General features: G+C 27.0%; 1 protein-coding gene across 20 annotated transcripts in view; it reads right to left on the minus strand.

The window, feature by feature from the left end:
• The window catches only part of LOC107451625 (telomerase protein component 1), a 300,321-nt gene that overhangs the window by 181,413 nt on the left and 93,683 nt on the right, over positions 1-25,225 (minus strand). For all 20 annotated transcript variants that reach the window (XM_021147109.4, XM_021147108.4, XM_087155402.1 and 17 more), the window contains 5 exons: positions 21,094-21,228; positions 19,112-19,273; positions 17,512-17,608; positions 5,434-5,474; positions 5,257-5,345 (listed from right to left, as the gene is read on the minus strand). In XM_021147109.4, coding sequence (XP_021002768.3) covers positions 5,257-5,345; positions 5,434-5,474; positions 17,512-17,608; positions 19,112-19,273; positions 21,094-21,228 — 524 coding nt within the window. The remainder of the gene's footprint in view (positions 1-5,256; positions 5,346-5,433; positions 5,475-17,511; positions 17,609-19,111; positions 19,274-21,093; positions 21,229-25,225) is intronic.

The raw sequence follows: 25,225 nt of genomic DNA on the forward strand, positions 1-25,225 counted from the left end.
GATACATATGTTGCCGACAAAGTATGAAATGTGGACATTTTATAGAATGAATATATTCTATATTATATTCTATTTCATAGAATTTAATTACAAATATGCATATTATATATATATACAGTACAGAACCTCTTAACCGGAAAACAGAAAACCAGACAAAATTCGATAAATTTTCCCGCCACTTAAATTTTTTTCTTTTTAAGACTTCAGAATTTCTCTTTCTTTTTTAAAAATTTTTTACTTTGTTCAAAAAATGTTAAATTTTAGAGACCATCAGGAGAAGCAAGAATCTTTTACTAAATATCATCAATCATTCCCTTCCTCATCTACTACTTAGTTGTTTCTTTTCAATCATAGCTCAATGAGAAAAAGTGACTCGTGGAACACCTGTTTTCCTATCATCTGGCCCTTAAGCAGGGGGAGTCGTTACTACAGTCATCATGTTCATTAATCTTAGGGTAGGAGAGTTAAAACAAATAATTTTATTCGTCTTCTTTGATTCTCAGAAATCTCTTAAAGTACGCCCTACAGGGACAGCAGAGCTCCTATTTTTTCAGTAGTAGTATCCCTCCTTCTTTTCCTGTTATTTCCTACTTTTTCTTATTTTTTAAAAAATTATCTATTTATTTCTGCTATTTGCTATTTGAGCACAGTGACAGGGAAGGAAATGGAATAATGATTCAGGGTCAAGTATTGCAACTGCACTTGTTATTCAGTCCATTTATTTTGAATGTGGTAGAACATGAATTCTTTTTATTATGTCAGCTTTTGGGTCTGCTTGCCAATTCATGTTTAACTAGAGTGGAGGAGAAATAAAATCACTCATCTTAAAAAGAAATAAGATTGTGATACATGTGCTTTTCTTTCTGATTTTGATTAATGTTTTAGCAAAATGTTGAAACCCAAGTTAAACTCTTCCAGATAGTGTGCCAGAATCACGGCAATATTGTTGCAGAAAGTTACAGAGGTTTCGATGAAAGATTTTTCTATTGGAAATTTTTTTTTTAAATATCTTTTCTGCAGAAATTTTTGAGGGATTTTTTTAAATACCTTTTCTGCAGAAATTTTTGAAGGATTTTTTTTCTTCTCAGAGTTATATTCAAAAGATACCTTATTCGCGATCGGAAAGAAGTGCTCGTGATTTTCCACTTCTCATTTGAGAACAATGAAGTAAAAAATTTTGTTTTTCTTTTCTCCAGTAATTTTTTAAATATATTTTTTCCATCCAGAATTCAAACAATGTCTGCCTTGCGTAAAGGAGGTAAGAGAAATGCTTACAATTTTTCTCTCCTCATTTGAAAATAAAAAAATAATGAAGTAACGAAAATGGAGTGGATGGTTTTGAATTCTGACGCAGACAACAACGAAGTAGAAGAAAGCAATGAGGGAAACAAAAATCAAGCTCATATTTCGAGTGAATGATGCATCAAGTTGATGAAAGAACTGATTAAGGGGATGGAGCAAAAGCAGTTTGTAGACGAATCTCACATTATCTCAATTTATATGATTCAGCAGTTGTTCGTGCAACAAAAACTCAATTTTCATCAAAAGAAAATGGATGAGTTTTTCTAAAAAAAGAATGCCGATACTTTTTTTTTCATTTCACCTTTTTTGTACAGTTTATATTAATCCTGAATATATTATTTATTTCATTTTTTTCTTCCTTTTTATCTTTTTAAACTTATGTGTATTACTTTATAATATTTTCTTCTTTTTAAAATTATTTCTAAATATTTTTTTTAGTTGGGCTTAATAAACAATAAAAAAACGGCATTTTGTAGCCATTCAGAAAACTGGAAAAATCAGTTATCCAGAATGGTCTCAATCGTTCCGGATAATCGGTTCCCTACTGTGTGTGTATATACATATATATATATATATATAAAGCATATGTATGTATGTATATATATATATACACACACACACACACACACAGTGAAACGTCCTGTTATGGACACTCCTGCAAAACAGATGCCTCTCAAAAAGAATATATTTTTAATTCCCCGGGAATCTTCTATGAATAAACCATTATGTACATTCTCCGCAAAGCGGACACTCCCGTAACTGGACGCGAACAGTCATGTTGAGCCTGAAACGTTATTTTCTATTTCTTCAAACCGGACAGTACTTTTTCTAAATTTGAGAAGAAAAAGAAACTATTTCTGCTTTAAATTGCAAGGGGAAGAAATGCAACTTTTCACCATTTTTAAAGCATGTAAATTTTTTTGCCTTATCCATAATTAAAAATATTGTTAAGCCATTTCAGTAATGAAGAATCAATCATTCTTCTGTCACCTTGCCTTTTCTTTGTAAAGAAAAGAGAGAAAATGATACTGTCTCTCCTGAAATAATTTGGACATCGGCATCTTTTGATCTTTTCATCTGGACCACGCAGATTATGAGACCCCTCAAGTTGAAATGACATCTTAAATGTGCTTCTTGCTTGAAAATTTCTTTAATTGTCTTATCAATTTGAAGACTATTTAACACAGATGAGGTAAAAAAGAGAACAGAAGCATAATTTTTGAGGTGTTCCTACAAATGAAACATTTATTCAGACCCTAGATAGTTGATCAATTGTGAATAATCAACTCCATAGGTCCTCATGATTTACAGGTAGGCATTGCTTTTTTCCCCCTGTGAATCGTGGGAGGTTTACTTTCAAACAGGTATTAACCATGTTCCCTATCAAATGATAGGTAAGTGTAAAGGCATGCAAACCTAATATTTAAAACCTACTGAGGACAGAAAGCTCCCATTTGATATCATATCTCTAACTGGAGTATCTATGCAAATAGTAAAATTATATTCTTTTATCTGTAGCTACATCTGGAAATATGTATTTATATCAAACTTCATTATGTATTCTTTTTTATCTTTCCTAAAGTTTAAATATATATCCTTGTCGATAGTTATTGTAGATTATTTAATTATTTTTTCATCCTTGAAAATAGTCCAGAAACAATTTACAGCCTTAACGTCGTTATTAGGGTACCCTTCCCGTAAATGGACAACTCTCATAAACTGACAATTTTTTCGGTCCCAAGAATGCCCGCTTAATGGAGGTTTTATTGTATATATATATACACATATATATGTATGTATGTATGTATATATATACACATATATATATATATATATATACACATATATATGTATGTATGTATATATATATATATATATATATATATATATATATATATATATATATATATATATATATATATACAAGTATATATATATATATATACATACATATGTTTATATTCATACACATACGTATGAATATATATATGTGTGTGTGTATAATATATACACAGTAAAGTCCCATATCCGGAATCGTCGGGACTTGGGCAAGTCAGGAAAATAGATTTTTCCGTGTAGTAGGTCTTTAAGTGAAACAAATGTCAAAGCATCCTAATTCTCCAAAAAGTAATAAATAGACAATAATTAACGTCAATTCCAATGAAGAACGAATATATTTACGTGGTTGCGCTATTTAAAGATATTTTGTTACAGATTTCCACATGGTTTTTAAAATTTCAAGGCAAATTCAGAATCACACATTTTAGTTATCATTTCTCGATTAGCGACGATTCAACAAAAACTGGAAGGATTTGCCGATCCTTTTTTGGGTAGATATTAAAACTGAATTTCACATCGTTTCTAAAATCTCAACATTCTACTACAGTATTATTTTAATCGGCAAACTTTGAATAGCGCATTTTGCCCTCAATTATTGATGATTAACCCATAACCTCACGTGGATTCATGATCGCATTTTTTTAAATAGAATATTATAATGATCCGAAAATTCCAAATTGAGCTTTTGAATAATAAATTAAAGATCCACTTTATTTATGGCGATTCCATCTCAAATCGCAATTTTTTCAAAATAAGACATTTTTGCGCACTCTGAATTTAAGTGCTTGATTCTTGGCAATAATAATCCTTGGCAATAATGATTCTTGGCAATAATAAAACGCGAAAAAAAATCGCGATTTTTTCGCGCTTTAGTGAAATGGCAAATTTTGTGTCCGTGATATCCAATTTCTCTTTTATTGTAGCGGAAATCGGATTAAAATTTAACAAAAATCGGAAAGCCGGAAAAAACCAAAAATTAGAGGAAAACAGAGGATTCTCATCCCTGCATACTTTTTTCAACAAGTCGCAAATGAAAAAAAAACAATTTATAAGTGAAAAAGAGTTCTGTTTATTTTGATGATTAAAAAGCGTCCAGAAAAAAGACCCTTCCAGTAAACCGACGTCCGTACATGGAACTTTGCACTGTATATGTATAAATGTATTTTATTTATATATATATATTAATTATTCAACAAAGAACAGAAATATTTATTAATCATAAAGAATTTAGTTTCACTAATTTACAATTGCTGACAAAAACAAAAAAATTAAAAGGTATATATGTTAATAGCATTGTATGAAATGCCATCATTCTATAGAATGTCTAAGCATTGCATAGAGTGCGTTCTGCTTTTAGGAAAATATGAAATCATAACATACTTTACATTGTATATAATACCTAGGCATTCTTTTGAATGACAAATGTTATTTACGCAGAGTATAAAAAAAGATCCTAATAAGGCTATTTCATAAATCACATGCACTCCTAAAAATACAAATGGTATTCTGAAAAACTAAAGCAAATGCCATCAAAAAAAATTATTAAAAATACCCTACAAAATTTATTTTGTAAGGAATTTTGTACAAAACAAAATTTATGCCTTTCTTGATAAAGGAAACAAGATTTTCATATTAAAATAAAAGAAATGAAAAGTTACCTATTTGTTGCAATATGGTAGGTCTGAATGTCATTCTGAATTATAATTCTTTAGATAAGTTTACTAGAGACTAGATAAGTTTTATCTTTAAAGTATTACTTCTTTATAATGTTTGTTTTTAAAAACGAGAAGAGGAAACATTTAAAACTAGCAATGCATTTTATTAGAAAGAAAAAGATTGTTAAAGATTGACAAATTATGATGAAATCTAAGATTTTGATTAAATGAAGGAGGAAACAGAAATATGCATAATAATTTAATACAATAGTCAAATAAAGAATACCATACTTCGATCAATACATACATAAATAACTTTTACTATACTTCGATAAATTTGTAACTTTTATTATACTTTTATAAGTGTATAACTTTTATTAATATATAACAATTAACCTATAAAATTCCTGCAACTTAAGAGTAAGATAATATTTCTAAAATAGCAGTATGGAAAACTTACTTTTTACCAAGAAGACACATAACTTCATTTGCAGGGGAATCAATGTGAAGAAGTCTAATGAGCTGTTTCAGTGTAAAACCTTGCAAAACCTTTACGTAAAAAATAAAAAGAAGAAAACTGATTATCAGATCTGATATTAATAAAAAAGAAATAAATGCTGAAACTAAAATGTGATACCTTGTTTTTCTTCTTCTTGGTTTTGTCTCTGTTATATTTTGCTAAATGATTAGACATGCATTAGCATAAAATTATCAAATTTAAAGAAATAAAAAAGAAATTTTCAAAAAAAAAAAAAAAAAACATTAATAAATAAATCTACTTTAAAAATTAATTTAGCAATTCTAACTAAGTATTTTAAGAAAAATATTTCATCCTCAAGAGTTGACAAAAATATAACTTAATTGTCTGCTGGTCTAATTAATAAATTAAATGAATAACTCTGAACAAGGTAAGATATTTTCCAATTAAAAATGAAAAATTACACATAAAACAGAATTAAGCAGCTTGTGGACAATAAGTTCATATTAAGCAAATTATAAACTAAGTTTCCTATAAAAATTAGGACCCTATGCACCTAGCCAAATAAAAATTAAAGGAATTACATTGAACTGAATCTGCTTATTTATTTTCTGCTGCAATTTTTTACAGTTTAAAATAAATTTAGTTGGTAGAGTTTTAAAAAGATTATTTTGACAAGTAATATTTATCCCACCATTTTTTTCACAATGAGTAAAGGAATAAAATGAGCATTTTTTGTGCAGAGCTTTAGGTCTTTTGTTAAGATTCCTTGATCCTTGCCGTAATCTCAATCTCAATATTTTCTCATGAAAATATCTTGATATTTTAAATTTATCACTATTACTTTAACTCAAAGCTGAACAATCAAGAATTCAGTAAAAAAATATTCTCTTAAATGTAGTTTTAGATACATTGTTTTAAAATAGCTCACTTCTTCACTACATAACAAAGAGCTTAAAAAAAAAAGATGTTTAATAATATTTTAATGAAATTAAGAGCACCAACTGAACAAAATAAAGCAACAATGGGAAAATATTAACTATTAAGTTCTCCTATTAAAAACCACCCTTAATAACATTCTACAATTACAGTTTATTAAAATATGTTCTTGAGCACAAAACTTAAAATTTTCAGAAAGTCTGTTTTTTTCACTTAACTTTTCGACAGAGAAACTACAAATAGAAACTAGATTTCTAAATTACATGAACCTGTATATCAAATATACTTAACTCTTTCATTCCGGTAGGGTCTGAGATTTTGAGTTCCCCTGTTACGGCAGTTTTCAGAAGGAAGGTTTTTCACTTGAACTCGACCACGGTTCCCACCCAGTGAGATAAGTAAAAGGGGTGTAAATGATTCTCCTTTCTCTTCATTGAAACTCAGTCTAGTGGGGAAAAAATGTATGCAACAACAAATTGTTGGATAAGTTTAAAACACCCCATTTACCAAAACGTTAGTTCAGCACTTTTTTGGCGACGAATAACTAGAATTGTAAAAGTTTCCTTCCTTCTTTTTTTTGTTTTCTTTTTACATCTTTTCTATTGTTTTTTTTTTACTCGATTTTTTTCACAAAATCATGAAATGTAAAAAGTTTAGAAAAAAATTGCTCTTCAATACATTTTTTATTACATTGCATTATTTCAAATAATTACTGAATAATTAATTTAGCTTTAAATAATATGTATACCATACCTCACAAATTTCTCTGTTTTACCACTTCCGACATCGAATCTCGAGACTTCTTTACTCAAATTTTATTTAACTTAAAAATAATTTGAATAATCTATTATTTTTTATTAAATGGAGATTTTTATTAAATAGTTTTTTAATAGTATATTGCATTAAATTTTTCAGAATCCTAAAGATTAAATTATAAAATTTTGCTCACTCTTAAAGATTAAAGTTTAAAGATTAATATTTTGCAGAATCTGAATGATTTAGCTATCTTAGTTTTATAAAAGAGAATACCCATGGCTCGAAATGATTAGTTGAACAGTCCCTAAAAAATACTAGATTTTATTTTTTAACCGTTTGACGAAGATGAGACACCGGTGTTCCTTTTATATATACTTTTTCTTGCACTCAAATTACCATCTATAACTTTTTTCAGTATTTTTTAATTGTAAAAAACAGTATGATAGTTTCTAAAAAACTCTGTTAGATTATCAGAATTATATTTATACTAAAATATGAAATATGAATATAATAATTTGAACAAAAATTTTATTTTCATACATGTAAAAAAGTTATCCGAAATTGATTTTCAAAATTAAAGAAATTGTAAAAATTGAAAATTAAAGAAAATTGTTTCTTTTAGATCAAAATAACTGTGTGAAAATAAAGGCAAACTTTAAAAAAATATATATATAATGTTTGGAAGTGATCTGTGTTTGGAAGATTTTATCTAACTCAGAAAAAGATACGGGTGTTTCATTCTCTATTTCATAACCATAAATTATTAAAATGCTAAATATAATATTTTTCACTTATTTTCAACCAAATTGTCTTAGTGTAAACAAATTTTATACTATTTGAGTAATACTTTTTGATCCCCATAATTAGATTCAGAGAGAGTAATAGAAAGGCATAATAGTTAAAGGTATAAGTTTCAATCTTTCTCTTTACTGATCTATGAAGGCCATATATTCCAAATTATCTTTTCCTTTCTGACAACAATATTTTGAAAAATATTTATTTTCATTCTGAGGAATCACCTGTGTATTGAAGTTTTCATAGAAATCAATAGTTATATGAAATAATATGCATATTCTAAGTGGACCTCTTAAGACAAAAATATTATTTCTTTTCATTAAATAGAATCATCACTCAAAATTATTAAATTTTGAGTGATAATATTTAGAGCAGCATTTTATTGCAGAGCACATCTTATATTGTTCAATAAATTAGTAATAAAACTGAATGATATCAAGACCTGCGTTTTCATCTTTAAGAACTAAGCCTTTACATAACGTGCTCGCTATCTTGTAGGCAAGAACATTCGGTAGTGTCATCGGCTTCATTAACTTTAAATTAAATTTTAACAAAAACTATTCCCGCATCTGGTGGCCACAAGTTATCACATTTTATTTGTGTGTATTATTATAGATATATGGTTAGTTTATGATTGAAGAATCAGAAAGATGGATTAGTCTGTTTAGTATCTTTTTTTTTTCAGTGAAAAGGAATCTGTGAAAAAATAGAATACTATCATCTTAGCTAATTTGTATATAATTATCAGGCATAATTTACTTTTAACGGTATAAGTGTAATATTAAGCAATTTGTTGACATTAATATTTGATAATGGTGAATTTCAAAGTTGTTAGAATTCCTTAAATTCATTTTTTAATAAAAATAAAAGAATTTTCTTTTGTAGTTTGAAAGTATGTTATTTAGTCTAAGTTTTAAAATACAAGTCTAGTTACAGATTCTTTTTTTTCTCCCAATAACCACTTTTGACGTCGAATCGGAATTTGTTTGCGTAAACGTTCAACAATAAATTGAAGAATGTGGTTAGTCCTTCACGGTTGAATGAAGCCCAACTCTTATTTTTCTAAGAAAATGTTTCTTGCTGGTTGCAATCCTTTTCAGCAAAAATGGCCAAAGTAAAAGTGGCTATCTTATGTCAAGAAGTGTTTTGCATAGTATATTATTATATTCTCATTACGCAGCAGGTATTCGTCTTACACGCCTCAACTCAGTACCCTTTCCAACCGGCTCAATCATTCACAACACACATTGGGAATTCTTTCCCTTTTGTATAGCGATTGACACCACTATATTCTTCAATCAAGGTGTGCTGGCCTCCTTCTCCGAAAAAGTATAAATAAATAAAACGGAAACTGTATGTGAATCCTTCTTGCTCGTATATTTTTAGAAACATTTCGCCCTAGATAATTTTTAAAAAAAATAATTGCTGTCGTAATTTTACAAATGTTATTAATTTATCTATTTAATTATCTTTTTCTTATTTATTTCTTACGTTAGAATGCTTTAATAAGTCACATAGGTGCTAAGCATTGTTTATTGTTGCAAAAACAAAAGTTTATATAAAACAGAACTAAAGTAATTCAGTTGTTTTTAAATTTTCTCTATAGAAAAAAAGTATAAACGATAAAGAAATTAATACAATTAAAGATACTATCTGATTAATTTTAATATTTTCGAAGGCTTTTTCTAAATTTTAAAATTATTTTTTATTACACTCAGTTTTTAAAAAAAATTAAATAAATGAATAAAGTAAACAGCACATTGGAGCGGGAAGCGGGAAGGTGATAATGTCCATTCCGTTATATTAACATTTTAAATAAAACCTGTTGATACTTGAGTTTTTTTAAAAGTAAAATGTTTCATTTATGTTCTTTCTTTCAATATTAACGTGAATAATTAATTTTAATAAATAGAAATAGTAGTATGTTACATGGTTAATAGCATTAAAATAACTTAAATCTTGAAAGAAAATAATAATAATAAATAAACACACTGAATAATTTTTTTTTAAATTTAATTAATGAGGTAAAAACATTTCTAATTTCTTAAAACAAAATAAGAAGAGATGCATGCAATGTCAGAAAAATCAGTGCAAGATTAAATTTGCTACAACCGCAAAGAAACATCAAGTTAAGCCATATTTTCTATTCAACTCTAGCCAAAGTATTGTGCGATTCAAAATTTGATTAACGCAAAATGAAATTCATTTATACGTTGCAAAAAAAAATTACAATTTTTTTATAGAAATATATCACTTTTTAGTCTTAGACTTACTTTGAATAATTATTGCTAAATTATTTGAAACGTGTACCATTGTTTTTTTTTCGCAATAAAATTTAAAGCATAATATTTACTTCACTGATAATTTGAATATAAATTATTATATTATACTCGATATGATTGTTTTAATGCAGACATGTTTGTATATAATAATTTATTTTTTTTTATATTTTGCTATATTGGAGACAATAGTTACAGACAGAAATCATAAGTTTTGGGGCGGAAAAAAAATAAGGCACAAATCGTTAGTCTAGAAAACTTCTAGAAGTTTTTATTTTATACTTTGGTTGATTCCAGGCGAAAATCGTTTAATATTTGAACGCGTAGTTAGTGATTCTAATCAATGACATAGCAAGGTTTTTGATTTTCATTCACAGATAGGTAGCGTCTTAGGTACAAATTGTGGATTTTTATTAGATAGCTCAGTTCTTGTAAGTATTGCGGCAAAACTTTTTGTGAACATTGTATACAAATTCAAGAAAATTCAGTTGGGAGCAAAAAATAATACACTAAACTCAGCAACCACCAAAAAATAAAATGATTGGTAGAACAAACTGGAAGATATTTGGGGAAATGATAAAACGTCTATTGGTGATGAAGGAAAATGCCCAAATATCATTTTAATTACTCACAAAAGGTAGATAAGGACAGAATAAGATAGATAGAGGAAGCTACGAATAAGAAAGGGATGAAAAGGTTCCTTTCCTAGTTTTTAAGGAATACGAACTTATAGAATGCATGGTGTCATAAAATTATCCCCGCTCGTTCTTCCAGGCTAACAGTAAATACTTTAATTCGTCGTCTAGAACAATCAAACTTTCAAAATATTTTTGAAATAGAAACGATTTTTTAGAAATTTTATTCATTCCTCATATAAGAAGAAAAATTATTGTACTTTCTCCTAAATTAGAACACATAGAAAAACGGCAGACCACATTCATTCATAACGAAAATTACTAGACTTAGTCCCCCTCGTTTCCTCCCTTGTGAAACAGTTGATTTTTATTTATTTTTTAATTTAAGCATACATAGACAAAGAGGTTATTCGAAAGAAAATAAAAGGAAAATTATGACTGACTAGAACTAAAGTCTTTTTCAAATTGTATTCAAATGATTAATTTATTGACAAAATTTGAAATTTATTAAAATTGCTAAAATCGAAACAGAACAAAAAACTTAGGTAACTGTTTCCAATTGCGTTATTAGAAGAAAAAAAAGAAAATTTAAAAAGGAGAAAAAAAAGCTGAAAAGACAGCAAAACAACTATTGTTTTCTTTTTAAGAATTTTCTTTAAGAAAAAAAAAAGATTTGATTACATAAAATATGATAGAGTTTTCTTATGTCTACCAATATTAATCATCAGATTTTGAATAAATTGTTTTGAATTAATTTCAATTGAATGGTACCATTGAAATAAATTTATTTTATGAATATGCTTACATTTATTTAATGGTTGATTTTGTGAAGTGATTTAAAATTTAAATATAACTATACAATGTAATTTCTTATATCATTGAAATCTTTAAAGTTTTAAATTGTAATTTCTGCGCAATTAGATTTTTTTGAACAAGTATTTTAAATTCCTTAGAAGTTCTGTTTTCAAAATCTTTATTAAATATTCTAAATATTGTTAAATCTGTTTTAAGATTTGCTGCCAGCAAAGAAAAAAAAAAAAAAAATGCCCACAATATTTAAAATCTTTTAATTTTTAAGTACATAGTTTTTAGACATTAAATTTCATTATTTCTAATAAAAATCATATTTCTTATTTTGAAAAAAAAAATTTGAAGAAGAGAGAAAAATAACTAAGTAGAGGAAGTTTATTTCTTATAATTTTCTGTTTCTACTTTGCATTAGTAACAATATATGTCTCTGCTTAATTATTTACTTACTTAATTATATTTTTTTTTATGTATGGATAAAAATTTTTTCTATTTTTTTTCTTAAATCTATGGGAAACACCATAAACTAGGGTACGTAGTCGATCAGAGAAGGTATATATGAAATTGAAAATGCATGAAAAATTTGCACTTAATAAATTGAAGTATATATTATTTTCCCCTAATTAAAACAATTAAAATTTAATTAACTCATGTTATTGTTTAAAGAGAGAGAGACTAACAATTGAATTATTAGACATTATTTACTAAAAGAAACTAATTAAATACAATAGAAAAAGTGTAATAGAAAAAAGGCTAGATATCTTTAATTTTATCACCATAGAAAAACCAACAGTACTTAGTTAATATTATATTTATAAATCTGATGAAAATTGCACGACCTTTTGGTGTGACAATGTTTGAATATGAATTTCTTTTTTTTCCTCCAATATCAGTTTTATCTATATCTTTTTCTTAAGGTGTTCCGTGTTTTTTCCTTATTTTTTACGATGATCGCTAATCTCTCTCTCCCAGAAAAAAAATATATAGTATAATTTTTTCTTGAATTTAAAAAAAAAACCAACAGAAAATGAAGTGGTTGAATTTTGTGTATTTTTCTTTGGTGACGTTTACTGTGTGCAATACCTTACAATGCCTTTCCGCAGCTATTGTAATTCCACAAGTAACAATGAAGAAGGAATAGACAAGTATTGAAAGAATTTCTGCCTCTGGTAACTGTGGGTTAGTAGGATAGTTTAGATGCCCTGTGGTGAAGAGGAGTCAAAAAGCTTTGTGAAATTTTTCTATGTAAAGCAAATAGTGGACAACCGTATTGTGCAAATCATTACTCAGAATACTTACAAACATTAGTCTTTCCCTTGCCGCGAAAAAAAAAAAGAAAGAAATATTCCTAAGGGAGTACTACCACAGTAATATAAATCTGAAATAGAACACTGAATGATTTTTATGAAGAAAAAAATGATTACGCATAATTAAGAAAAAGAAAAAAAAAGAAAATATTTATTATTTAAAGTTTGTAAAATATTAACACTAATCATTAGCATTTTGAATAACATTAAAATGGTTTAATATCAATGAGGTTGAGAATCAATGAGAAATAAAAGTAGTATTTTGATCGATAAAAACTTGATTTTTGTATGACAAATGAAAGGCTTTCAAACATTTTCGAAAATTTGTTAGGTCGTCTATTTTTAAACATTTTCTGAACAAAAATAAACGAAAAAGATATTGAAAAAAGTAGAAATACTGAAAATTCCTTAGAATAAATTCGTATCTTTTCTTACATTGAAATAAATTTGTAGACATTAATGTATTGTATTTTCAATATTTTTATGCACCATAAAATATTGAAAGATAATGTCTAAGTTTCTTTATTCGCGATCAATATCGAGTAACATAACGACGCATATCATAATGAAAAATATAAGTTTTAATGTTGTTATACATTTTTAAATTTAAAAAAGTAACTAAAACAAGAAATCAGTCCTTTTTCAATTTCAAACCTTTTTTTTTTCCTTTATCGATTTATGCGGCGTATTATTATTTAACAATAAAGCATTGATCTTTATCATTCGAAAGTTTTATGTAAGTGTTCCTGAGGTTTCCTTGTGTACCTGCTCAAAAGCACATTAATTCGTATATGTACGTATAAAACACTACATTTCCTCTGTGTACTAGATATATTGTTTTGAAAAAAAATTCCGCGAGAAACTATGTAATTAAAATTTTATTCCACTTTTTAATAAGAAAAATTAAGTATAAGGTAATTGCTCAAGCATCATAACCTCCAAAGACTTGAGAATAAGAATTGTATTAGGTAATTAAGTTGAAATATCAAACAAATTTCTGTATGCGCTAATAACAAACGCTTTTTTTTTCTATTACAAAAGTGTTTTTTTTCCTTCTTTCTTTTATTTATTCATTTTTTTTAACCACGGATGTATTTTAACAAGTGTAAAAGAAATGTTAATCAATGTTTGACAGAATTAATTAAACAACTTTCTTATTCCTATGAATAGCGAACATTTAATGTGGTTAGAGTGAAGTACAGTTTCGTCAGTTTACGCTATTTTGTCAGTAAACTCGACATGGAAATCCAATATGGCAACAGTTTATTTTACGTTTCAGTTAAAAGAAAATTTTTTAAATTCATATATACTTATATTTAGCACGATTTTAACAAGTCAAATTGACACAAATGAACATAGCCGTTGATTAAATGGTTCTTTTTTTTTTGCTTCAAAAATAAAATTTCATAATGTGATATGAAAAAAATTATAATTTCGTTTTGAAGTTTATAGTGTTAATGCAAAGAAAAATTATTAAACCGAAGAAATTAATATATGTTCCATAATTATTCGAAGTTTGCTTAACGGTTGCTCTATGACAAACTCTTGTGGCTAAGAGAAAAGAATTATTAAAGTATAGCAGCTCTTAGGAATTGCCACGAAGAATAAAAAAACGCTATGTTTTAGTTTTAATTGTAATTTGACACAATTATAAATTCTTATTGATTAAATAATTGTAAATACTTTAACATCAATTCTGAAAAATATTTATTTATTTATTATAAAAAAGGGCTGTGAAGCATTTCGTTATAGCACAGGATACGTCCATTTGTTGATTTAAAACAGTGTCTTTTTTGTGAAGTTTGCATTAGAAGATAAAATTTGGTGTTTGGCACTTTCTCTAAGAGCCATGCCTGCAATTTTTAAAGTTAAGAATAGCAACCTTAGGAGAAAACTTTTCAACAATGCATAGGGAGGGAACTAATTGATGTTAACTGACAATCCTATACCTGGAATCCTATAGAAATATACCTGGAGAGTCATGAAACAACACCTATCCGGAGTTTGCATGTAGATGTTTTTTCGTGACACTTCGGAAATAAGGGGTTAAATTATATACAATTTTATATAAGGCTGGGAGATATAATGTAATGCCCTCATTTAGCGTCATTTCTTTGATACTGTGGTAAAGATATTTGCAAGTAAATCCTTTGGTAATACCGAAATATTGAACTTAACTACACCGGCCCTTCTCTGTACTCAGTGCTAACCCATCCCCAACCTAACTCCCTGTGTCCGCTGCAGACTGGAGCAGTGGAAGAGCAAGGTGAAGGTATGGCACGGAATTGTCTTAGGGGTTAAGAAATACTACTATAAAACTTGCAGGCATTATTTAGAACATCTCCTCTGCTTATTTTTTCAACAGCTGGAAATTTCCCCTACATTAATACAATATTTTGTGGTATCATTTAACTTTAAGGCGCATACATCATATCCTTGATATCAGATATCACACATCCACTTTAGAAATATTATATCAACCCTAAACGGTATACTTAGTTGCTGATTTTGGTTTGATTTTAATACTAGCGTGCTTCTGAATTTAAAAATATCTGAGATTGTCGATGTTGCATTTGGATCTCCTGCGGAAAAAGAATAATACAGAAGAAATAAAGATAATCAAGGTATGTATATAATTATTTCAATAAATATTTTATGTATAAATAAAATATTTAATAATGCAATTTCATTTCGATAAATGTTCTGCAGAATTTTATAAATGTCCACAATTTTAATTCAAAAATTATTGTTTTTTCATTTGTTTCGTATTAAATTTAAACTATCATATTTATTGTTGAAAAGAAAATGCGTTTGATTAGAAAAAAAATGGGGGAAGATTTCTGTATCGTGTTCTATGGCAGAATAATAAGTCTTGACAATTTCTAGTCAGCGGCCTGCGAGAAATGAAAACAGAAGAGGACCAACTTGAATGATTAGCCATCCCCGGGCAAAACCTCTTTGTTTATTAACTTTATTTACTTATTTTTTCAAATTTGAAAGATTAAAAAACTTCTGTGGAAAACCTCTTTGTTTATTAACTTTTTTATTTATTTACTTATTTTTTCAAATTTAAAAGATTAAAATCTACTTTGCACCTTGGCAATTGTAGTGGGCCTGTAAAATCACAATGGGGAAAAATCTCCCAAAAAATGCATTTCTTTGATACTTTGAGGAAAAAAATAGATTTTCACAATTTGAATTGAAAAAAAATGTTCAGATAGAAATGGTTTTGTATTTAAATTTGAAATATCATTTTCAGAAAAAATCGCGTCAATTTTAGCGATTGAAATTTGTTCCATTTTTATCGGTGTTTTGAAGAATTCTAGAAAATGACGCAATTTCATTTAAAACAATATTAAAAAAACATACATTTAAAAATAATACTAAATTTAGACTTGGGGTTTTGTGGAATTTTAGAAAATCAAATGTATTTCTATCGATGTTTCGCAGGAATTTATAGAATTCCGCAATTTTAATAACAAAAATATTTAGATAATATTTTAGTATTTAAAAATTTTTTTATGTGATTTTAGGATATGAAATAAGTTTCATGAAAAATTCTATGCTTTGAAAAATTCTAGAAAATGCCGCAATTTTATTTGAAACAATAATAAAAAGATAAAATTTTTACATTTAAATTTAAAATAGTTTACATTTGAAAAAAGTTTGAATTTTAGCAATTTAAAAAAAATTTTCTATTAGAGTTTCGACGAATTTTAAAAAATTAAATGCATTTCTATCAGTGTTTTCCCCGAATTCATAGAGTTTCCCAATTTTAAGTTTTAAAAAATGTCTTAGTGATAAAAGTTTGAAATTGAATAGTACAGAATTACACTATTTTTGCATTTAAATTTTAGAAACAGCTTGCATTAAAAAATGCTTGAAGTTTAAAAATTGTTAGTTACTATTGGGCTTTTGCGGAATTTTAAAAAAATCAAAGAAAATTTTTTTTACCATATAAAATTTTTTCTTTTTTTAAAAAAATAGTATGATGGAAGGTTTTTGATTGTCAGCAATGCAGTAGTAAAGGATTGGTATCTTCAAAGCAGAAAATAGTGGAATAATAAAATAAAATTTTTATGAGGAAAAAATGGTAAATCTGCCCTTTGAATTGGTGGATATTTAAGAGATCTTTGAAAGCATGGAACCAGAACTAGCCAAACATAAAATGCCGCATAAAGATTTGAATTCAATGAGCTCTTCGTTGTTTTTAAAATGTTGTTCTTAGAATGTAAAGATAAAAGTTTTGAGTATTTTAAAACACGCATATCTAATTACTCTCTTAGCTTCTGAAAGCATGAAAGAAGAATTTTGATAATCTATACAGTAATTATAAATTAGGCAATAAATTTTATTATTTTTTAATATTATTCTGCACAACTGCAAACAAACCTGAGATTTGATAAGGTGAAAAATTCTTATAATTCCAGGTTTTGGCATAAAATTATGCACTTCGTTGACTTTTTGTATAATTTCATTTTCTCTGACTTTTTCTGGTATTCTTAACATTTTAGGCACATTAGAACCCTGACTTCCCATCATTAAAAATTTTTGTTGACAATATAATTTATTCTCGTTCAGCAAGTTATACACTAATAAACATCTTAGACTCAAAAAACAATTTTTACAAATTAGGAAATTTAATAAATAAAAATAAAACACAATTTTACAAGAGAGAAAAAACATAAATTAAAACAAATAATAAAAAATCATTCTTACCTAGTTGGTATTCATCGAATTTCTGAAAAGAGTTCTTTAAAACCTTCTTCAGACATGCTGGCAAAGATCCCTTTTTTAGCCGTTCATCATTAAATGTCTTTAAAAAAACTTAAATCTCAGATTTATAGGAATAAACATAGTTTTAAACTTTTAATCAATGCATTTCAAACTTTATTATTTGCGAAATAAATACTGTATCATATTTAATTCAGAAGAATATTTAAGAAATACATTAATAATTTTCAATAACCAATCTAACATCTAAAAGTATAGTTATATGCTAGTAATTTGCAATTTCAATACAAATAATTTGCAATGCAATTTCAACAAAATATCTGTATTAGATCAATGGTTGTTGAATTAAATATCCGACATTTAGGAAAAAAAGGTAAGGTGAATGAATTAAGAGCTTTCAAAAATTTGCTAAATTTAAAAATTATTATAAGCATTGACTTCAAATAAAATACATTTTGAAACTGGAGAGACTGATTTTTTTTATCCTTGAAAAACTTAAAAGTTCAATTTTAAAGAAAAGAAAAATTGTTTCCCTCCTTAAGCAGAGAAGCAGATATGGAACTTTTTGTTAAAAATTTGTTACATTATTTAAATCAGATAAACTGAACACTTTTATCACATTATCTTATAACAGCATCATAAAGTATCCAAATGGGATTAGAATTAGCTAATGTTATAATTAATATAAACGCAGTTTTAAAATGGTTGGAATGATGATTTTGTTCATTAATAATATAAATGGTAACGCAGGAAACCAAGTGCAAGATTATGAAATATTAAAATAATATCAATGAAAGTATTATAAATACCCCGATATTATAACCAAAGCGCTATTTAAAAAATAAAAATAAATTAACAGAATAAATAACGGTAGGAAGAAAATAGAAAGATATAACTTATAGGTAGTGATTAAAAATTTTCTACAAAGATTAAAAATATATTTCCTGACTTCCTTTTAAAAATTTTATATAATATTAAATATACTCACAAATAATAAAGATAGCAAGAAATAACAGTATTTACATTTCTTTATTTTTTATCATTTAATATAAAGATACTAGGGTAATATGTTATTAACATTATTTTATTTTTGCTTGCTAGTTAACCAGGGTTTGATGATTTTAAAACATAAATCACATTGTTTCTTATAGTAAAAGAGATGCACATGCATTAACCAATACAATGCTACAAACAGAGTAGGCCTGGTTACATAACCTAGTTCAAAAGCGCCATGACTAGATATAATTCTACACATAAACTAGAAAGAAAGCGTTATATATCAAGTCCTATGACCTTAATACATCCTTCCATTGTCTACAAAGATTAATAGGCAGTGCTCAAAAACGTTAATCTTCCTCTCAGGAAGAGGGCATTTAGTTCATTTACTAAGAGAGGGTGCAACACTGAATTAGTCAAAGATCTTGTCACAACCCTCTAAAATATTACAAATGGCATGCTTGTGAATTACGATCAACAGTTAGAGAAATTGTCAACAAAAGCATTATTTAAGTCTGAGTATCATCATTACAAAATATATGATTGATAAAAGCTCCATTTTATGTATATATAGATAAATAACACTCACTTGGTATATGTCAGCAACCTCAAGCCAATCCAAAGGTAATCTTATTGAAGCATCAAAGTATTTTTCCAAAAATATACGTGTTTCTTCATGAAATGCAGCATAAGAAAGAAGAAAATTACACACAGACCTAATGTTTAGCTCTTGTCGAGCATAAATAGCAACCTAAAACAACAATGATAATCCTTCTCAAAATAGTGTAAGTAATAAAATGGAACATTTTTAAAAATTTGTGTGTTCAATATATAAATGCTTTGAAGTTTCATGTATTTGCAAAGTTAGAACACACAAACAAGAAATTACAATTTTAAAAGTGGAAAAATTTATACAGTATATATTTTCCTCGACATTGCACCTATTATACTCAACAAAAATAGCTAATATCAGTTAAATATATTAATCATAATAATCAGGAGTGCCTATGCATTCTTATTTAGAATGAAAATTGTAATAATAAGTACAGCTTTTAGTTTACTTGATAAAAAAGTTAAAGGGAACCATAAGCTATGATTACAGTAATTTCCGATAGATACGCTGCACATGCAAAAAACATAAATTTAAAAATTTCAATTATCATCATATAGGCTGCACTTTTTTTTTTCTCACTAGCATACAATAAAGTATAAAATGTCACAACTGGAGGAAGTACTACAGATAAATCTGGTTTTGATTCACTTTTCGAAAACATAATTAAAGTTTGATATTAAATAAAAGTTATTCACAGTTAAAAGAAAGGTAACATTTTCAAAAATGCGGAATAATGGGAACAACATCGATTCTTATCACATGCATGACAAACACGTACCGCATGCATGAAAACACACTTGAAAAATAATAACCTTTAAAACATAAAATCTACACTTAGAAAATAGTTATTAGTAATAAATCCTTTCTTATATACACTTATTATAAAAAGAAAGAATTGAGAATGATACTTACTTACAGAAGAAACATATATCACCAATCAGAAAAAATTTATAAGCGATAAACAATAAACTAATCAATACATGAAAATAAATCACCAACTTCTTATTTATTTTTCAAATATTTCCAACCTTATATTTAAACAAATCTATCAAAATTAGATTCTTCACTTTTGAAACAAAAGAAACGCTGTAATTCATCATTGAGTTCATTTTCCACGTCATCTGACATCAAGCAAGGGAAAAGTAACAATGGTTACAGCAGACATGGGAGGAGCAAATCTTGCAGAAGATGTTGTGTGATGTTAAAAATATTTATGACATAGACAGCACAACATAAATTTAGTGTGAGTAAAACTAGGAAAGAGGAAATTCCCTCTCCTCTTGCAATTAAGAAACGTGTGAAATTCGGAAAAAGGAAATAAAATTTTTCTTTTTTTCTTCCCTAAAGTATACATTGGTTAGCAAAAGAGGCAGAAATTTTTCATCAGCGTTGAAAAATAAACAAAAAAGAATTTCAACTAAAAACATCTGCAGAAACAGGATCGATGAATTGAATAAAAAGATTTTATTTTCTAGTTTTGTGACAATTTGAAAATAAAATATTTACAGATGAGGAGAAGAGAGTAAAAAATATGGCGTACTAGTTTTTTCTTAAATTACAAAACGGAATTTGTAACCTTATTTGTAGATGGCATACGATTTTTCCTCAATCGAAGACTTCTTTTATCACCCTATATTTTAATCAAAATAATAATAAATAACGCTTTCAGAGAAAACATTACAAGCTAGGTCCGTAACTTTGGAAAATTTTCAGTAAAAATCTGGTTTTAAATAAATCCACTGCAATTGCAAAATTATTATGCGTGGCTAGCCAACAATGAATTATTTGAATTGGCCTCTTCAGTTTTAAACACTGATAGACTGCGGCCTGTTTACAGGAAATTACTGCATTTATCAAGTCTGATGTAAAAACAGTTATTACAAATTACATAAATAAATGGTAATATAATATTTAAAAGCGATAGCATAGAGCAATTTACTTAAAGCTGATTAAATTACCTTTAAAATAAATTCAGGATCTATTGATCTTAGAGCATCTGCAGAATTTTCAATGAAATTTCTGTAAGAATTTCCAGCATCTCTAAAATTAGCTGCGCAGATTAAAGCCATACTAGCAGCATTATACAATTGCATCTAAATAAAAGAAAATAAGGTATTTTGTAAGTCGAAGAGATATTTTTTCAAGTTAGTAACAACAAACAGAATAGTATAACATATTTCAAATAAACTGAATCAAACAAATATTCTTGGGATCTGTGCATTAAGTGCAGAATTTTGAAATTTATATGTGTCTGAAAAAATGCAAACCCTTCTTGAATTGGAATTTCTGCTCAGGGAGAGGAAGGAAACTTCTCTTTGCATGTGGGACAACCAACCATAAATAAGATTAATAGGTATTGTCAATAAATAGCTTTTTATTTCAGATTTATATGCTTGATGGATAAATGTTTTTTATATTAAATATTGATTAACATAATAAAATTAATACATTAACTAGGTAGTGTATATTACACTACCTAGTAGTGTATATTAAACTACCTTACAGGTAGCACATAAAACAAAGTGTAAATGATGTCCTGTCCATGCATTCTCATTGGACAGATAAATTATATGGTCTAATTTTTCTCTCATAAAGATAGTTTTATTTTTTATTTTTGTCATCAGCATGAATTAACAAAAATTATAAAAATTTTCAACTGCCTTTAGCCTTTACTTTCTGCCACACAGTAGATGCTGATGAGAGAAGAGAGCAGAGCCGTATAGTGCAATAAATCGATTAATATGATAATAATTTTATTTTAAAAAAAAATCTTTTAGTAGGAGAGGGGTAAATGACACTGCTAGGTGGGAATTAGCCCTCACATGCCCCCCTTGGCTACGGGCTTGAAATAAATGAAACTAAAAGAAATTTTACAAGATCAGAAAAATATGAAAGGTTTACTCTCAGACAGAAGAACCTAGGTGTAGAGTTGGGGGTGCCCATCCCCAATAATTTTCCTGAACTTCAGAATTGTTTTAGTGTAATTAATTTTTTAAACCCCAACAGTTATTTAATTTAAAAGTTCAAAAACCTTAAAAAATTAAAAAATTTTTGATAGTTTATGGAACAAAATTTTTTAATGATTATTTTCTTTTTTTGCAAAGGTTATCTTAAAAATCAGTTAAATATTATTTTTTTAAAATTTGTTACAATTCGAACGCAATTTTACAAATTTAAGTATTATTATTTTTTCTAGATTATAATAGTAGGTAACAGTTATTTTATTTTATTTTTTATGCCCGATATAATTTTTTCAGTTGTAATTACTATTTATCAGCACTTTACAGTACTGTCAAAAAAAAATTTTGTATTTTAATTTTCTAGGAGGTTCTGCTCATATATCATATAATAATTCAAGTTTAATGCAAGGGCCCTTTGCTAATATGTTAATCGCAACAAAATGAACGATTACTTGTATTTGTTGTACTTAAAAAAATAATAAAATACAAAACGTGAAGAAAATAGAATACAGGAAAATATTTTTCCCTTTTCAAGACCACTATAATTTTAAAATCATTTTTACATAAACATTACAATTCTAAAGATTGACTTCAAAATTGCTGGTATTAAAGCTATAAAGAACTTATTCCCTTCATCTCTTCCTTTTGATCAATTCCAATTTGGCATGGGTAAAAAGGACATCATTTTTAAAAGCTTCAAGCATGATCTTTCAAATTGTATCAACAGTTTTGCTATGAAAAATCTTTAAAACATTTGCTGCTAAAAGAAATATTGTTTCATAGAATTACTATAAAAGTGCTTCCATATTTCTGTCCAACCCCTGTGCATTATATAACTGTTTAAATTGGAAACAGTTTTTATCTCTTTAGAGACTTTAAAAATATTGATCCAAATATTAGAATTTTTATCTGGAAACATCAACTGTTCATTTCTAATTTTTTTTATATATTTTATTTAAGTTTTTTTGCTGCTTTTGAAATCAAGTCAAGTGGGAACTTAGAAAATAAAAATCTTGAGAGATATAAACAAGTTTTTCTTCAATAATGGGTAAACAGCCATTATTTGATCCAAAAATTTATAAAAAAGTTTTTAAAAGAATCTCTCAAAATTGTAATAACTTTAAGCAATTGCAATAAATTTATAAATGAGATTAAATTTTTCAACTCATTAAACAAATACCTTTGTGATTTCAAGTCTGTTGGTCAAAACAGTGGCATCAGAAACTCATAACTTTTTAATGTAGGGAAAGCTTATTTTCACAGCAGCAAACAATTTTAGCATGTTTAAGATTGAAGTTTAAATTTTGATTTGTTTTAAGCATAAATGTTTACTTAATTTTTGGGAGATATTTTTAATATTTCTATAATTATTACTGTTCAAATTCATTTAGTACCAAATAAAAAATTTTCACTACTTAATTTAATAGTAACATACGTTTTTTTTTTTTTTTTTGCTTATTTCATTAGAATGCATTCTAAATTATTTTATTTCCTTATTAACTTTTGAAAATTTGGAAGATCAGATTGCAAAAAATATGCATAACAGTGGCAGATTATTTAACTTTGTAAAAAGTTTATTATATATAGATGCATATGTATGTATGCATTTATAACATAAAAAGCTTCTATTAATCTTTTCCTGTTAGTTTCTTCGTTATAAAAATACTGCTAATTTTTTACTAATTAATTATTCAAGTTGCTCTTTCTCGCAGTTTTAAAAACCACATCCTGTTTTTAAATCTATTTTTGTCCCAAGTATGCATAAATTTAAATAAAGACATTTTTCCCCTTAAACTTCGTGAAAATCACTCGAACTATTTCTTAAACCAATAGTAATATCTAAGAGTTCCCTAAATACAGACATTTTTGGATATTTTGCAAGATTTTCCCTACTAGAAAGACTAATCACTCATGGAGTAAACTACACTTTTCTCTTGCCACTCAACAAAGTATGACATAAATAAATTTTGTTCGCTTTCATTAAAATCCTGCGTCTATTTTCCTGCTCGGTCCGACTGCATCATTTTACAAGCCGGCAGGATTATAAGAACTGATGAAACAGGCGCAGGATAATATTAAATGCTAAAATGCTTCTTCAAAACATTTTTAAAAAAATGACAATATACATCTGAACCCCTTTTTTTTTGGAAGATCTGACCCTTCAAATTTTCTTCTTCAAGTTCAACGTTTACCCAAATCTAGAAGGATATGGGGGGATGGTAGTTTTTGTCTGTGGTGAAAACCAAAAAAATGAATACTTAAGCATATTGTTGAATCTAGGATCTCCCAGCACATTCATTGTTGAGACTAGGAGCTGTTTTCCTCCTTTTAGGGAATACAGCCCCCAATCCAGCAAAAAAAATTTTCCTAGTAACACTGAAGTCTTAAACTTCAGATTAAAGACCATTGTGTCAAATTTTTTTACATTTTATTTTCAAAGTATACAATCCTGAATATAAGTTTCGGGATGAAATATTTTTGACAAAAAGTGTCAATTTGTATTTTTATATCTCATACCACTCGTATTTTTATATTTACATTTATATATATATATATATATACATAAATATATATATATATATATATACATATATACATATATATATATATATATATACATATATACATATATATATATATATACATATATATATATATACATATATATATATATATTCACAAAAACAGTCATTCTCACAAAAACAGTCATTTTCATGTCCCCAGTATATTTTATGTTTGTTTAACAGCTTACGAGAGAAAAAAATTCAGGGAAAGTGTCCTTCAGAATGCAAGCTACCAAAAGAATAAAAATAAATTATTATTTTTTATTTATTTTAGGTAATTAAAATATACCAATATGTCATTCCCTCACTTGTCCCCACTGCTGATTTAAAAAAAGAAAAAAATTGTTACTGAAATAAAAAAAATTTTTTTACAAATTCGTGTTTTTTATTTTAGAATACTGAAATATAGAATTCAGAAAATCAATTTTAAGTTTAATTTCTGATAAAAATATTAACACAGCACTATTTTAAACATTGTCCCCAGTGTTTCGCGTCATTCCCTCACTACAATGTTCTTATCACCTACAATCTTCTTAGAATAAAAATATTTTAATAAAAACTTCAGA

The sequence above is a fragment of the Parasteatoda tepidariorum genome, chromosome 11 (assembly GCF_982258835.1).
Source record: "Parasteatoda tepidariorum strain Cologne lab strain chromosome 11, Ptep-v5.0, whole genome shotgun sequence".
NCBI classification, from domain to species: domain Eukaryota; kingdom Metazoa; phylum Arthropoda; class Arachnida; order Araneae; family Theridiidae; genus Parasteatoda; species Parasteatoda tepidariorum.